This window comes from Coenobita brevimanus, chromosome 57 (genome assembly GCF_032717465.1).
Source record: "Coenobita brevimanus isolate Jiangsu-jjx chromosome 57, ASM3271746v2, whole genome shotgun sequence".
Classification (NCBI taxonomy): Eukaryota; Metazoa; Arthropoda; class Malacostraca; order Decapoda; family Coenobitidae; genus Coenobita; species Coenobita brevimanus.
The window spans coordinates 8,370,340-8,386,695 of NC_137010.1; the positions used below are offsets into that span (position 1 = coordinate 8,370,340).

The following is a 16,356-nucleotide window of genomic DNA, read 5'->3' on the forward strand; positions in this document are numbered from 1 at the left end:
TTTAGTACCACGACATTTTATATTTCCCTACCCCAGACGATTCAATATTGATCAGTCGGTCTCTTAAAGGTAAGGAGTTACACATTTCACTCTGATGAATTTTTGCTTCCTTACTGGTACCGCAAAACGATTTTATTTGACTCTGGAGGGACTTAAAACAGAAAGGGTCAGATACAGCCTATAATGACCTTTTCAATACCACAGGTTTCTCTAACAGCTTAATGAAATCCTCGGAGATAACAAGAATAACAGGGAAGTAACCTCCCAGCGCTGAAGGGGTTCAACACCTTAAGTATCTATAAATTAGAGAAGCAAGTGTGAATGTTAAACCGACTGTGCAGCTCCTCATATGATACGCCCTTTCGGTGTGTTTACTGCATTTGGCTAGTTTGTTTAGGCTGAATCAAAATTTTGTTAAATTTAATTGGGCTATCACCAGACGATTCTGTTGTCAAGGAAAATTCTGTATAAATGTTAATCGTCAACAGTCACTGGTTAGCGTTCCTTTGGTTCCAGCAGTCCATGACACACTGCTTCACACTGGGGGTTGCAGCAGGAGTGAAAATGGAGTGGATCATGTCCTGCAGTGTTCCATGACGTATGTGGAGTCAACCACACGACACACGTAACCTTCAGATGACAGCGGTGATATATATGCAGGCAGGGTAACACTACAACGAAATAAAATGACAGACATGTATTATGTGTTGAGATTTTTACATATGCAGAGAAACACTGTAAATACTTATATACATGCTGATAATGATAACAGTAAATGGGTATGTGCAATATAACTGCACTGTTTACTAAATATTTATGTAGTATATGTTCATAACACTGATGTAGCGAGTGCATACTGTATACAGTTCGTGTAAAATGCATGTACCACTGGTCATGTACAAAGTATAAAAATTTATTTTGCATATTCATATATAACTATACATCTGTGCATAATATACTAAAGCTATAACATGTGATTGACAAAACACTGTAATATACTGTACTTACCTTCAGCACACAATGTCAGCCACCATGCAATCATCAGTAACACCACATACTCCTCTACCAATTTTCTGCACATGCTGTATCTACCAACTCAACACATCCTAAAGTAAACAAACACAGGACCACTTTCGTCACTGTGATGGTTGTGTCACCCACCCAGCCACTGTAATCACTATCCATATTTGGGCTTTAACTGGCTGATCGTCAAGTAGTACAAGGATATATACTCATTTACTGTCAGTCGCCTTAATCCCGTATAAGGTGGCCACAAACAAATCGCCTAAAAGAAATAATCCCTGCGATTGACTGATTTTCTTTTTAGGTTACCATGCACTCCAATCTGTGTTGATATTAAGAGAAATCCTAGCAGTGACAGGGTTCAAGATCTATCTCAAGTAACCTCTTCTCAATCTCTGCTACTGATATTAGGGCAGGCACCAGACAACGTTCTCGTGTCCAGACAAACCCCTGCAGCCAAAGGAATAACCATCCTTATAAACCACAAGAGTTATGGTCGTACGCTTTAAGCCTTAAACTGAGTTGTAGTAAGGCCTGTAATTTCTGACTGTCAGTTATAGAACGCCTGTGGTTATCAGCTACTGTCAGCCGGCATCCCACATTACGGAATGCAGCCACCAACTGTACATGAAGACCAAACACGTCACGTATTTCACAAGTTACTGCATTAAAAAACAAACAAAAAAGCCTACATTCCGCTTTGAGATTTAAGGTTTAAGCAAAAGACCCTGGCGTCAAAATAGCTGGCAGGGTGACAAACATCACAGTGACCAAAGCTGCCCATCAGTGTTTACCATATGGTCTATAAACTGATGCATATTAATCTTATAGGCATACAACGTTATGTTAATTGATATATAAACTCTGGCCTGCTCCCAATATGCATGCGTCCTAAAATCACAATTCAGTGCTTTTATGTTAGTCCAAAAATCGCTATTCACCTTAATTCAGTGTTATTACCTCAGTGTAAAGCCTTTCATAAAAACTAATGACATTACTCGATACCCACCAATGAAAGGGCAGAAAAAAAAAAAAAAAAAAAAGACGTGACGTCAGTGACTGATATCCAATCAATCACCAGCTTTTCATGAACCCCGTGGCATCGCATATCGCTGACCAATAAGCAGTCCCACTGGTGACGTCACAAATCCCCAGCACCAATAAGCAGCTCCTCGTGACGTCACATCCCCAGCACCAATAAGCAGCTCCTCGTGACGTCACAAATCCCCAGCACCAATAAGCAGCTCCTCGCGACGTCACAAATCCCCAGCACCAATAAGCAGCTCCTCGTGACGTCACATCCCAAGCACCAATAAGCAGCTACTCGTGATGTCATCGATCCCCAGCACCAATAAGCACCTCCCACTTGTGACATCAGATTCCCTGCACCAATTAGCATCACCTACTCGTGACGTCAACTCTAGCACCAATAAGCAGCACCTACACGTGACGTCACAAGCCTAGCACCCGTAAGCATCTCATGGCGTCACAAAGTACCAGCACAAGTAAGCATCCTCCAATCGTGGCGTCACTGATCCCCAGCAGCAATAAGCAGCTCCAACTTATGACGTCACAGATCCCAAGCAGCAAAAAAAACCCTTACTCGTGACGTCACAGATCCCCACCACCAATAAGCTACCTCCCTCGTGACGTCAGATTCCCATTACCAATCAAGAATCCCCACTTGTGACATCACATGCCCTCGTCACCAATGAGCTACTATTCGTGACGTCAAAAATAGCTACCAATTAATCAGCCTATACTTGTGACGTCCATATTGCCAGCACCAATAAGCAGCCCCCAACCGTGACGTCACAGACCCCAGCACCAATAAACTGCCTCTCCTCGTGACGTCACAGGCCTCCAGCACCAATGCGAGCGCCTCTAGCAAACCGTTACATGCGCCACATCCAATCAGCATTCACCCAATTTCATGCCAGCCAATAGCAAGCTAGAACTAACAAAAACAAAGCTAGCAGAGCAACCCCGCTTGCTTGGGGCTGTCTAGTTTCATGCTAGGAAGAGGGGGGGGGGAGGTAAGGCAGCCCGTTTTTTGTGGCGACATATGGCGGACGGTGAGCATAGCAACAGGAAGGGAAAATGAACCAAAAGGGAAGAAAGAAGTAAGACGAGGAAGAAAAGGAATGGGAGGAAACTGATGAAAGAAGATGAAAAGGGAAAAAAAGGGGGTGGGGGAGTAATAGTCGATGATAGTAGAGTAAGAGGGAAGAAAGGGAAAGTGGGGTAAAACAAACGTGAGAGTGAAGGATGGAAAACGAAAGAAATTATAGGCTGAAGGAGAAACACAATGAATGGAAGTAGCGTTTTTTCTTTTTTTTAAATTCAGCTACGTCCGCCATCTTCTCTGCAATAATCTGCCACAGAAAACGGAAGCCCAGTCATGCCCATTCACCCCAGCATGCCCGACACTTAACCCCTTCAGCCCGAGGACGTAACTCAAGTTCTTATTTACTTCTTGCTACTTTCATACGGTTTTATGAAGCTTAGTGGATGCTTCGCCAAATCTGAAGCGTTAGAAATAGCCCTAACACCCTCATTAATAGCGATCCTTCAAGGCTAAACAAGACCGCGACACTGCAGCAAGAATACAAAATACGCCATTGGACTGAAGGGAACAAAATCTGCCCCACACTTTTCAAAATCTATCGCCCGGTCACTGCTAACTGGCCGATGTGCGAAAAGTTAGAGCATTTCTAAAGTTAAGATTATTAAGTGAGCGATGATTCAAGATTCTTTCGTCCGTTGAGCGAAAAGTTACGGCGATAGATTCTAAAAGATGACTAGTTGTGAGCGGTCTTTAAACTTTTGAACCATGAGAGAGAGAGAGAGAGAGAGAGAGAGAGAGAGAGAGAGAGAGAGAGAGAGAGAGAGAGAGAGATCGCTGGTTCAAACTTTTAAAAAATAACCGTCCATAACCGCCACCGGGGCCAAGATTCCCGCCAAAAACTGGGAGAGTCCGGTTCAGGCACGCTCGACTCAGGGAACTGACACTATTTCATATTTTTTTTCCCCAAATCATATTATTATTATTATTATTATTAGTTTGTTTAACAGTTTACCTTCCGTAAACAGTAATTTCATCAGTTTACTACATGACAAAATATCGATAATGTAACAGCCATTATTATTATTTTTATTATTATTATTACTGCACCATAACCTACAATCATGAGGCAAATATGTTAGCAATTGCTCAGCAAGCTTGATTACTGCTACATACACCAATTATGAATGCTGGCAACAAAATACCGCCAGTGCATTTTAAAAAAAAAAAAAAAAAAAAAAAAATCGCGTTTGAGAAAGCGCTAGTTGGAATGTGAAGAGCCGAAAAAAAAAAAAAATCACAACTTTTTAATCGTGCGCCATCATAACATATTAGTACAAAATATATAGCCAAATAAGTTAGTTGCATACAGAAAAAAGTGAAGCCGAAAAAATAGGCAAAACGGAGCCGAGCATCGAACTCTCCCAAGCCAAACCAAAACAAAGGGGAGTCCTGGAGTGCCTACCTTTTCTGTTTCGGGAGCCCCCTAGAAGGAAAAAAGAACAAAACGTATAACATGGACATCCAGGGAACCAGGAGAACAACAGTGGGGACAGAACACAATAACACACAATGGGGGAAAAGGGGTGGGCATGAAGACGTGATGTGTTGTTGATATTAGCTCAGGTTTGGTGGATTTATTTGAGTTAGTCCTTGATGATGGAAAATGGCGCGTAGAGACAAATAGATGCATACTGTGAGAGAGAGAGAGAGAGAGAGGGGCGGGTGTAGACAGCATTAAGGTAAAAACAGACCAATGGAAGTTGGAGAAAGGTAATAAATAAAAAAGTTATAAAAAAATTAATAGGATTTAAAATATAATTTTAAGAAAACTGCGCGTTGGGAGGTGAAAGGCAAGGAGGAGAAAGAGGGTGGGAGGAATGAAGAGGGTCAAGTATGGAGGAAGAAGATTTTAGTACTGATGAAGAACGACAACGAAGAAAAGACGGGGAGGAAAGGAGGGAGGGAAGAGATATGGAGAAGGGAAGATGGAGAGGGAGGGAAAAGGTATGGAGAAGTAGGATAAGCATGGAGAAGGGAGGAAGCAGATAAGGAGAAAGGAAGCGAGATAGGGAGGGAGGAAGAGATAAGAGGGAGGTACAGGCGGAGGGTATGAAAAAGGATAACAACCCAGAATGAAATGAAGAAACATGAAGATGAAGCCAAAGCAGAGAAAGAAAAGAGGAGAAAGACAAGAGGGTGGGGGGGGGGAAGAGAAAGAGAGCATGAGAGGTCAGCATGAAATTGAATGAGATGGATGAGAATGACAAAATGGAGAATGAAAACAAGGAAAATCAAGTGGAAGGGAATGAAAAAAGGTAACAGAAGACGGAAGGACTGAAATAAAAAGCGAAGAAAGGCTAACACAAAAGCATAAATGAAACGAGAAGAAAGGAATGAAAGGAAACAAGAAGAGAAATGTATTGGCAAATGTAATGGAAGCATGACACAATAAATTTGAAAGAAAGGAAGCTGACAAGAAGGTAAATATGGAAGAAAATGAAAGAAAAGGCAAAAGTGAAAGCAAAATGAAAAGAGAAAGAATAAGAGGGAGGTCACAGAGGCCAGAACCAAACAAAACAAAGCCAAACATAAAAGCATCAACAAACATTAAAGCCACAACAAACACACGCGCACACGGTCACACGCACGCACACAACCGTATTCTCATGAGCGTGGGAGACGTCGTAACACTTCTCAGGTAGCGATTCATTGTGCTTCACCTTAAAACCCCTTCAACGCGGCAACGTCTTGGGTTGCTTCTTCCCGCTAACCCCGGACGATTTTACAACCCAGGTGAGATTTCTCGAACTGAACAGGTTAATGAAGCTGAAGTTAACCCATTCACCTCGAAAAGTCTCTCCTGTGCTGAATGAAATCGTCTGGTAGCAGGAAAAGAGTTACGTCCTCTGGTTGAAGGATGTCGAGGTGTATGCAAAAATAAATCGCTAAGGAAAAGGGGTAACGAAATCTCCCAGGACCACGACAATACGGCTCAGATCCTTAAACAACACAAATTTAGCCAAACACATATTTATAAGTTTGAACACACAAGGCCTGATTATGGTACAAGCTCACTCATTTTTAAAACCAAATTCTTTAGCAAAAATTTCACATCAACATTTTTAAAAGCACATTTTAAAATCCACACAGATTAAGAATACATTTATATGAGCACAGTTACTGATTTATATAGCAATGACTCACACAAGCAACATACATAAATAAGCCTACCCTGGCAGATCTGTGCAATTAATCAGAAAACTGGATCAATAGCAGCACAGAAAATGGATGCCTATCCCCCTGCATTTATCAGGAAACAGTTAACTCAGCAACACTTCAGTTACTGGAGAACATTACACTTCTATACAAATTATTACTATATTAGGTTATAGTAGCTGCCATTAGCATCCATAATGACTATTTTTACTTCATCTCCGTTCACAATGATGACGTCTTATGATTCATTCTTGCCATCACCAGACCAACTCATTCTGCTATGCTTGGGTGACTTCTAACAAGAGTGGTCAGTGATGGCGCTAAAAGGATTATCCTGAGGCTTCCCCTGAGGGAAAAAAAAAAAAAAAATGGCGCTGATGAAATAATTACTATGGTACTTTAGCAGTTTGGTCTGTTTCAAAACCTTGCAAAATATAGCTGATCATTGCACTGCACGGTACTTAACCATTACGGTAGGACGATTTTATATATTTAATTTATTTACATACTTAGTTTACTTCCTGCTCGAGACCTGGGGATTGTGTTCAGTGCAGAAGAGGGCTTTATTACTGGGGGTTAATGAGGGCCATATGGAACCCCACCAGTGCAGCGAGTGGCTCTCAACCTGAACCCAACCGCCTGGAGACACCAAGAATATCATAAAGACGTCATCACTCAGCAAGGGTTATATTACGTCATGAGCAGAATTTATAACTGTAAATTAACACTACACTGTTTACCATGAGTACTATTAACAAAATTATCAACCAAAACAATATTTCAAAATCTCAAATCATCATCATCATCATCATCATCACCTTGACCCAATATGCCATTAATATAAGGGGTGCGTCAGTAAATTTTGTCTTAAAAAATATTGAAGCTAAGAACTATCACTACAATTTTCAAACTAAAAAAATTAAATACTATAATTTTATACTTAGAAAATAAGCGAGTAAAATATTATAGAAAATGTGGGAAATTCAGATAGGGACAGGAGGAAGGGGGGGAGGTGGGGAGAGGGAGTGGGTGGTGGAGTGAGGGAGTGGGAGGTGGGGAGAGGGAGTGGGAGGTGGAGTGAGGGAGTGGGAGGTGGAGAGTGAGGGAGTGGGAGGTGGATAGTGAAGGAGTGGGAGGTGGGGAGAGGGAGTGGGAGGTGGAGAGTGAGGGAGTGGGTGGTGGAGAGTGAAGGAGTGGGAGGTGGAGAGTGAAGGAGTGGGAGGTGGAGAGTGAGGGAGTGGGAGGTGGAGAGTGAGGGAGTGGGAGGTGGAGAGTGAGGGAGTGGGTGGTGGAGTGAGGGAGTGGGTGGTGGAGAGTGAGGGAGTGGGAGGTGGAGAGTGAGGGAGTGGGAGGTGGAGAGTGAGGGAGTGGGAGGTGGAGAGTGAGGGAGTGGGTGGTGGAGAGTGAGGGAGTGGGTGGTGGAGAGTGAGGGAGTGGGTGGTGGAGAGTGAGGGAGTGGGTGGTGGAGAGTGAGGGAGTGGGAGGTGGAGTGAGGGAGTGGGAGGTGGAGAGTGAGGGAGTGGGAGGTGGATAGTGAAGGAGTGGGAGGTGGAGAGTGAGGGAGTGGGTGGTGGAGAGTGAGGGAGTGGGTGGTGGAGAGTGAGGGAGTGGGAGGTGGAGAGTGAGGGAGTGGGAGGTGGAGAGTGAGGGAGTGGGTGGTGGAGAGTGAGGGAGTGGGAGGTGGAGAGTGAGGGAGTGGGAGGTGGAGAGTGAGGGAGTGGGTGGTGGAGAGTGAGGGAGTGGGTGGTGGAGAGTGAGGGAGTGGGAGGTGGAGAGTGAGAGAGTGGGAGGTGGAGAGTGAGGGAGTGGGAGGTGGAGAGTGAGGGAGTGGGAGGTAGAGTGAGGGAGTGGGAGGTAGAGTGAGGGAGTGGGAGGTAGAGTGAGGGAGTGGGAGGTGGAGAGTGAGGGAGTGGGAGGTAGAGTGAGGGAGTGGGAGGTGGAGAGTGAGGGAGTGGGAGGTAGAGTGAGGGAGTGGGAGGTGGATAGTGAAGGAGTGGGAGGTAGGGGGTGAGGGAGAAGGAGGTGGAGAGTGAGGGAGTAGGAGGTGAAGAGTGAGGGAGTGGAGGAGTAGGTGGTGAAGAGTGAGGGAGTGGAGGAGTAGATGGTGAAGAGTGAGGGAGTGGAGGAGTAGATGGCGAAGAGTGAGGGAGTGGAGGAGTAGATGGTGAAGAGTGAGGGAGTGGAGGAGTAGATGGTGAAGAGTGAGGGAGTGGAGGAGTAGATGGTGAAGAGTGAGGGAGTGGAGGAGTAGATGGTGAAGAGTGAGGGAGTGGAGGAGTAGATGATGGAGAGTGAGGGAGTGGAGGAGTAGATGGTGAAGAGTGAGGGAGTGGAGGAGTAGATGGTGAAGAGTGAGGGAGTGGAGGAGTAGATGGTGAAGAGTGAGGGAGTGGAGAAGATGGTGAAGAGTGAGGGAGTGGAGGAGTAGGAGGTGGAGAGTGAGGGAGTGGAGGAGTAGGAGGTGGAGAGTGAAGGAGTGGAGGAGTAGGTGGAGTGAGGGAGTGAAGGACTAGGAGGTGGAGAGTGAGGGAGTGGGTGGTACGGAGTGGGGGAAAGAGAGAGTTGTGAGGGAGTGTGAGGTGGGGTGAGGGAGAGATGGAGAGTGAGGGAGTGAGAGGTGGGGTGTAAGGAAGCGAGAGGTGGGGAATGAGGAAGTGGGAGGTGGGGAGTCAAGGAGTGGGAGGCGGGGAGTAAGGGTGTGAGGGGTGTGGAGTGAGTGTGGGAGATGGGGAGTATGTGAGGAAGTAAAGAAAGGGAGTAAGCGAGGGAGTGAGAGAAAGGGAGTAAGCGAGGGTGTGAGAGAAGGGGAGTAAGCGAGGGAGTGAAAGAAGGGGAGTAAGCAAGGAAGTGAGGGAGACGGGGAGTGAGGGAGTGGAGTCAGTGAGTAAGGTCAATTATTTAAGTAACTGCTTTCACGAGGGCCTATTAAGAGCTTCCTCCTCCTCCTCATTCCTTCCCCCTCTTCTTCCCTCCCTCTCTCCCTCCCCTGACTCTCTCATTCTTCCCTCTTCCTCTTCCTCTCTTTTCCGTCTTCCTCCATCCGTTACTAATCCACGTTATTTCCTGCTCCTTTCATTCATTCTCCCATTGATTTTTTTGTGTGTGCTTCTGGTCCCACTTAACTTCTTCATTCTCAAGACGTTTTCATTTCACTCTTAAGACGATTTTCTTCAGCCCAGGAAACTTGACAAAAAACCGTCTGGAGGTAGTAAGAAAAACACCAAGTAGATCGTCGGACTAAAGGGGGGTTATTTATTTATTTATTTTTTTATCCAGACCATCTGATTCCGGTCCATGAAGCCACACACACCGAGAAAGACACTATCGATTCCTTAGGCAATCAGTGTCGAGGCCAAAGTTACCTATTCTGACAAAGACAACATGATTTTACTCTATTTTATGTTTTCTCTCTTTTTCACTTGCATTTCTTCCTTCCTCTCTGCCATTATCATCCACTGCTCTCTCGCCCTCCCCCTCCCCTTTCTCTCTCTCTCTCTCTCTCTCTCTCTCTCTCTCTCTCTCTCTCTAACTTCCCTCACTCTTTTCTCTCCCTACTCCCCTCAGCCTCTCTTTCCTTCCTTCTTTTCTCCCTTCCTCCTCCATTTTCTCTATCTCATTTCTCTTTCTTCATTCTCTCGTCCCTTCTTTTTCTTTCCTCCCCCTCCCTTTCTTCCCGCCTTTTTTCCTCTCATTTTCTCCTCTCTTCACTTTTCCTCCTCCTCTTTACTTTCTTTCCTCCAGCCTTTTCTTCTTCCCCCTCCTCCTCCTTCCTCCCTTCCCCCCCCCTCCTATTAACTTCCTCCTTCCAAATGAGTCAGAGTACTGGAAATCAATATAGCGTGTGTGTGTGTGTGTGTGTGTGTGTGTGTGTGTAATGAAGGAGTAGGCAGGGTGGTGGCGTGGGTGGAGTGCTTAGTCACCAATCAGGGAAGTTTCCGGGTTAGGGTTCCAGCCGGTCGAGAGGAGCTTAGGGTTTAGGTCCAGTCCCAGGTGGATTTCTCCCTGTTTCGTGCACACAATTCTGCGGTATTCTCTCTCTCTCTCTCTCTCTCTCTCTCTCTCTCTCTCTCACACACACACACACACACACACACACACACACACACACACGTAATTGAACTTTCTCTCTAATGTCACTGTATTTGGCATTTTACGCTTTGTTTATAAATTTGGTATAAAAGTGTCTTGTTTCTAAGCGTTTCAGTGACACTTTCCTCTCTTCCTCCTAAGTATTTTTGCCTCGAATTGTTTGCTTATGTATTTCTGTTTGGAATTTAATCAAGCTTTGTCTATTATTTTGTACTCGTTCCTAATTACGTGTATTTTCTGTCCTGTATTTTCTCATTATGTTATTAAATAGCCGTCCATTTGTTATTTTCTGTATATTCGTGTATCTGATGCTTTCCCTTCACCCTATTTTTTACTCATGTTTACTTCTCTTTAGTGTGCAACTGTATGCCTTTCTATATACAACTTATTTACCGATTACGTATATTCGGTTCTAGTTGCACATTGTATTATTTTCGCTACTGTATCCCTGTTATGTTTGTACTATTTATCATTTATGTAACTGTTAGGAATTTTCTTTTGTCCACCTGTTTGTATTGCTGTCTGCGCTTTCAATAATACCTAAAAGCCAACAGTTAAAAGCAGTTCCATTACTACAAATTCAGCATTCAGTTATCTTTGAAACTCTGACCAGTACAGATTCACTTGCTAACGATAGGCAATATGAAGGTGAACATTAACATACGAAACCCAGTGATGTGAACTTCAAGGCGCAGCAAACCTTTCAGAACTGTATGTAGATCTTCATAACTGTTCGACCAAAAGTGGATCGATATTACCGTCCGTCACCGCAGAACATTATTTACGTACACTCCGCCGTTACCTCACATCTAATCATCATTTTGAATTCACAGTCACGATTATGAATCATTTACCTACATTTTCATTTATCTATCTATATACTTACATTTTCATTTATTTATCTATTTCTATACTTACTATTTAATAATCTTATCAATGCATTTACTCTAGTGTGGTCGAGTCGGCAGAGGGGTTGTTTACTCTCACAACAAACGCTCTTTCGAATCCCGGCTGGGTCAAAGAACACTTGAAATGATTTCCTCTCAAGTTCACATTTACTCTGGCATTATATCAGGGTTAAAAACAGTCCATTTTGTTCAGCTGAGCGTGAGTCATTCAAGCCTGAGTGTGTTCATTTCTTTGCACAAAAATCGAATTACACAGCACCATTCTCTTTAGGAACAATGCTGATTTGTGGATTGCTTTACATGACTGACTGAGTTATCTCCGTAAATCACCAATAAACTGTTGTCTTAAATCATCATGCACAGGATTATTACATGTAACTATGTCCGTAAATTGTATCATAATTATTATTATTATTATTTGATAGAGCCAGGATTCCGGGGCGTGAATGATGAGTGAATGGAAACATGGCCCATTGGACTGGGTAAACCTGGGCTGTCTGGACGCTGCTACTCCTCATCCTGCCCTATGGTGGGGAAGGAGGTCTGGATGATGATGCTGATGATGCTGATGATTACTGCTATTATTACTTATGGCCAATGAATTGTTCTTGGTCCAATCGCGAATACGTACATAATTGTTGTTGTTATCGTTCCCCTTGTCTCCTTGTACTCCATCCTGTCACCCGTCCCCTCCCTACTCATGCTCACTTCCCCTCCCTCCCCATCCTCACTTCCCCTCCCTCCCCATCTTCATTTCCTCTCCCTCCCTCATCTTCACTCCCCTACACCTTCCCCCCCACTCCCTCCCCTACCTCTCGTCTTCATTCCTCCCTCTCCCTGTACTCCTTCCTGTCACCCTCGCCCCCTTCTTCCAAGAACTATGAGTGTCCTGACTATTCATTTTCTAGGGTAGGAGAAGAGAGGGGAGGGGAGGGAAGGGGAGGAGTGAGACAGGAGGAGGAGGAGGAATGAGATAGGAGGAGAGGAGAGAAGAAAAGGTAAGCGCAGTTGAGAAAGGAGTGTAAGGGGAAAAGAGGGGAAAAGATATAAAGGGAAGGGAGGGGAATGGAATGAAATGAATTGTGAAGAAAGTAAATGGAGGGAACAGTAAGCTGGGAGGGAAGGGAGGGAATGGGAAGGGAGTTAGGGAGGCAAGGTGAAGAAGGGAAGCAAAGAAGGAGGAGGAGGAGGAGGAAAGTAAGATGAAGAGACGATGAGGAAGGGAGGAAAGGATGAGGAAAGAAGTCAAAAGCTGAGCATTATAGAATGGGGAGAGGAAGGGAGGAAAGGTAAATGAAAGGGAAGAGCGAAGAGAGAGAGAGAGAAATAAGGAAGGCCAATATACTTATCTATTTATTTATTTACCGGTTATCTCTCATCCTCTGTCTCGTCTCTCCCTTCCTGTATCTCCTTTCCTGTCTATCTCAATGCCTCTCCCTGCCTACTAACTTATCCGCCTACCTGTTTGTCTGTCTCCTTTCCTGCCTGCCTCACCGACTGCCTGCTTCCCACTCTCTCTCTCCACGCACGTCTTCCTCACTTACTTGGCCTGACTGATGCCTGTCTTCCTTTACCTTCTTAACCCCCTTCCCTCGTTCCCCTCTTTTCCCCTCACCCTCCCTCCCTCTCCTTTCCTATTTCCCTCCCCTCTTCCCCCCTCCCTCTTTCCCTCTTTTCCCCTCACTCTCCCTCCCTCTCCTTCCCTATTTCCCTCTCCTTCTCCCCCACCCCCAAACTGCGGACCACCCTCAATAATTCAGCCAAATTTTGCAGGTCGCCTTCCCCACACCCTCGCTAAAAAAGGCCCATTGTATATACACATCACATTACGCGGGGAGGGAGGGAGGTGAAGGGAGAGGAAAACAGAGGGAGGGAGGGAGACAAAAAAGGGAACAGGGTGGGAGGGAGGTAAAGGGTAGAGAAGGGAGAGGAAAACAGAGGAAGGGAGGGAAACAAAAAGGGGAAACTATGAGGGCCAGGGAGAGCGGGAGGAAGGGGGGGGGAGACGTTAAGGGAAATGGGGAGAGGCAGAGTGGGAGGTAGGTTGAAAGGGAAGAAGGGGGGAGGGGAAATTCAGAGCGAGGAATACACGGAGAGGGAGGTGGGGAGCAAATGACAGGGGGAGGGGGAGATTTGTAGGGCAAACGGAAAATGACAGGGAGGTAATCGAGAGAGGGCAGGGAGACAGGCTGGGAGGGAGGAACAGTGAAGCCAGGATGGAAGGAAGAATGCAGGACTTAGTGAGTGAGCCTTCCTGCCTTACCATCCTTCCATCCTCGCCTCCTGGATTACGTAACCCACCGGCCACGCTTATCAACGCGCCTCAGAAGCATCAGTATGTATAGGTCTGTGGCTGTTTGCTTTCCATCAGGGAGGCGGGGAACGAGTGATGAAAGAATGCAGGGAAGGGAAGGAGGAAATGAAGAATGGAGGAAATGAAGAAAAGTAGGGAGGAAATGAAGAAAAGCAGGGAGGAGATAAGAAAACGTAGGGAGGAGATGAAGAAGGTAGGGAGGAAATGAAGAAAAGCAGGGAGGAAATGAAGAAAAGTAGGGAGGTGATAAGAAAACGTAGGGAGGAGATGAAGAAGGTAGGGAGGAAATGAAGAAAAGTAGGGAGGAAATGAAGAAAAGTAGGGAGGAAATGAAGAAAAGTAGGGAGGTGATAAGAAAACGTAGGGAGGAGATGAAGAAGGTAGGGAGGAAATGAAGAAGGTAGGAGGAAATGAAGAAGGTAGGAGGAAATGAAGAAGGTAGGAGGAAATGAAGAAGGTAGGAGGAAATGAAGAAGGTAGGAGGAAATGAAGCAGGTAGGAGGAAATGAAGAAGGTAGGAGGAAATGAAGAAGGTAGGAGGAAATGGAAGCAGAGGCACCTCGGAAGAAATGAAGAAAGCAGTGGGGAATAAAAAAAGGCAATGAAGTTGGGTAAAAGGAATGAATGAGGAAAGCATGAGGGGAAGGAGTGGCTGAGGCAGAGGGGATGACAGCATGACAGGGAGACATGGAGGAAAACAGAGAGGCAGGGGGAGTGAAGGGTGAAGAGGGGAGAAGGGGTTGAAGCAAGGAAGGAAAAGGGAGAGGAGGAATGAAGAAGGGGGAGAAAAGGAATGGAAAAGGGGGAGTGAAAGGGGGGAGAAAGGGGAACAGGGAGGAGAGATGGAAGGAAAGGTGAACTGAAGAAGACAGAGTGAAGGAGAGAGAGAAGGTGGGAGGGAGGGGGAGTTAAGCTGAAGGAAAACAGGCAGGCAGGCAGCTGGGGAGGGGCGACGGGGGGAGTGGGTAGAGAAAGGGAGGGGAGGGGAGGGGGGAGGGGGCAGGACAATCACAGGAACATGGGAAGGGCGGGGTGGCAAAAATGCACCTCTACTTTTGTCTCTGTCTACCCCTCTTCTCTCGCTCCCCTCCCCCACTTTCTCTCTCTCTCTCTCTCTCTCTCTCTCTCTCTCCCCCTTTCATCTACCAAGCTGCCTATTAATCTACCAATAAATCCACACCATCCACCTGTCAAATACCCAGTTAATAATCTACCACATCTTTCACAGCCTCTATCAAACTTAACTACCTCTACAATCCTATTAATCTCACCTACCGTACCTACTAGTCTACTATTTATCTACCTCCATACCTATAAATCTATCGCAACCTGCCTGACTATCTTTACAGTAATTTCTCGATCAAACTATTCCTATCAATGTAACTTCCGTCTTAACACATTATCTATCTATCTATCTATCAATCTATCTATCTATCTAGCTTCCAGGCCGTTAAGACTAAATAAATAAGTAAATAAAATAAATGAATAAATGATGACTTGTATTACGGCCACACTCAGTACGGAAATGTCTTAAGAGGATGTGTGTGTGTGTGTGTGTGTGTGTGTGTGTGTGTGTGTGTGTGTGTGTGTGTGTGTGTGTGTGTTAATTCCAAACACTTTAAAACTTATCTAGTGTGTGTGTGTGTGTGTGTGTGTGTGTGTGTGTGTGTGTGTGTTAATTCCAAACACTTTAAAACTTATCTAGTGTGTGTGTGTGTGTGTGTGTGTTAATTCCAAACACTTTAAAACTTATCTAGTGTGTGTGTGTGTGTGTGTGTGTGTGTGTGTGTGTGTGTGTGTGTGTGTGTGTGTGTGTGTGTGTGTGTGTGTGTGTGTGTGTGTTAATTCCAAACACTTTAAAACTTATCTAGTGTGTGTGTGTGTGTGTGTGTGTGTGTGTGTGTGTGTGTGTGTGTGTGTGTGTGTGTGTGTGTGTGTGTGTGTTAATTCCAAACACTTTAAAACTTATCTAGTGTGTGTGTGTGTGTGTGTGTGTGTGTGTGTGTGTGTGTGTGTGTGTGTGTGTGTGTTAATTCCAAACACTTTAAAACTTATCTAGTGTGTGTGTGTGTGTGTGTGTGTGTGTGTGTGTGTGTGTGTGTGTGTGTGTGTTAATTCCAAACACTTTAAAGCTTATTTCCAAACACTTTAAAGCTTATCTACTTCCTCCACTTATAGTACGTACAATGTATCTATCTACGTATATCAAATCGACCTATCTACCTGTAGCATCACAATTCCATCCTCTACCTACTGTATTTATCTATCTATTTATCAGAACATTTACTGTAATCTGAAATCAAAGTCATTTACCTTTTAATACCCCCCCTAAATCCGTACCGCTATCTATCAAAGAGTTTTGCTATCAATAACACTATCTATCCATACACCTAACCTATCTATCTACATATAATGTGTATATATATATAGCGTTATATCCTTCCATCTAGGTTAATCCAGTGTTAATCTATCTATCCATTTAAATATGTTAATCCGCTGTTATATGTATCTATCCCTCTATATATCTATTAATCCAGTGTTCTATCCATCTATGTGTTAATCCAGTGTTATATCCATCCATCCATCTACATCTGTTAATCCATTGTAATATCCATCTATCCATCTTTGTCTAGTAAACCAGTGTTACATCTATCTATTCATCAATGTGTTAATCCAGTGTTATATCTATCCGTGTTAATCCAGTGTTATATATATCTATCTACTTATGTATCTGTTAA

At 44.5% G+C, this 16,356-nt stretch overlaps 1 protein-coding gene across 1 annotated transcript in view; it reads right to left on the reverse strand.

Annotated features, from left to right (window-relative positions):
- The window catches only part of FucTA (glycoprotein 3-alpha-L-fucosyltransferase A), a 49,677-nt gene that overhangs the window by 21,676 nt on the left and 11,645 nt on the right, over positions 1 to 16,356 (reverse strand). The window contains exon 2 of the mRNA XM_080274448.1: positions 4,554 to 4,574. Coding sequence (XP_080130574.1) covers positions 4,554 to 4,574 — 21 coding nt within the window. The remainder of the gene's footprint in view (positions 1 to 4,553; positions 4,575 to 16,356) is intronic.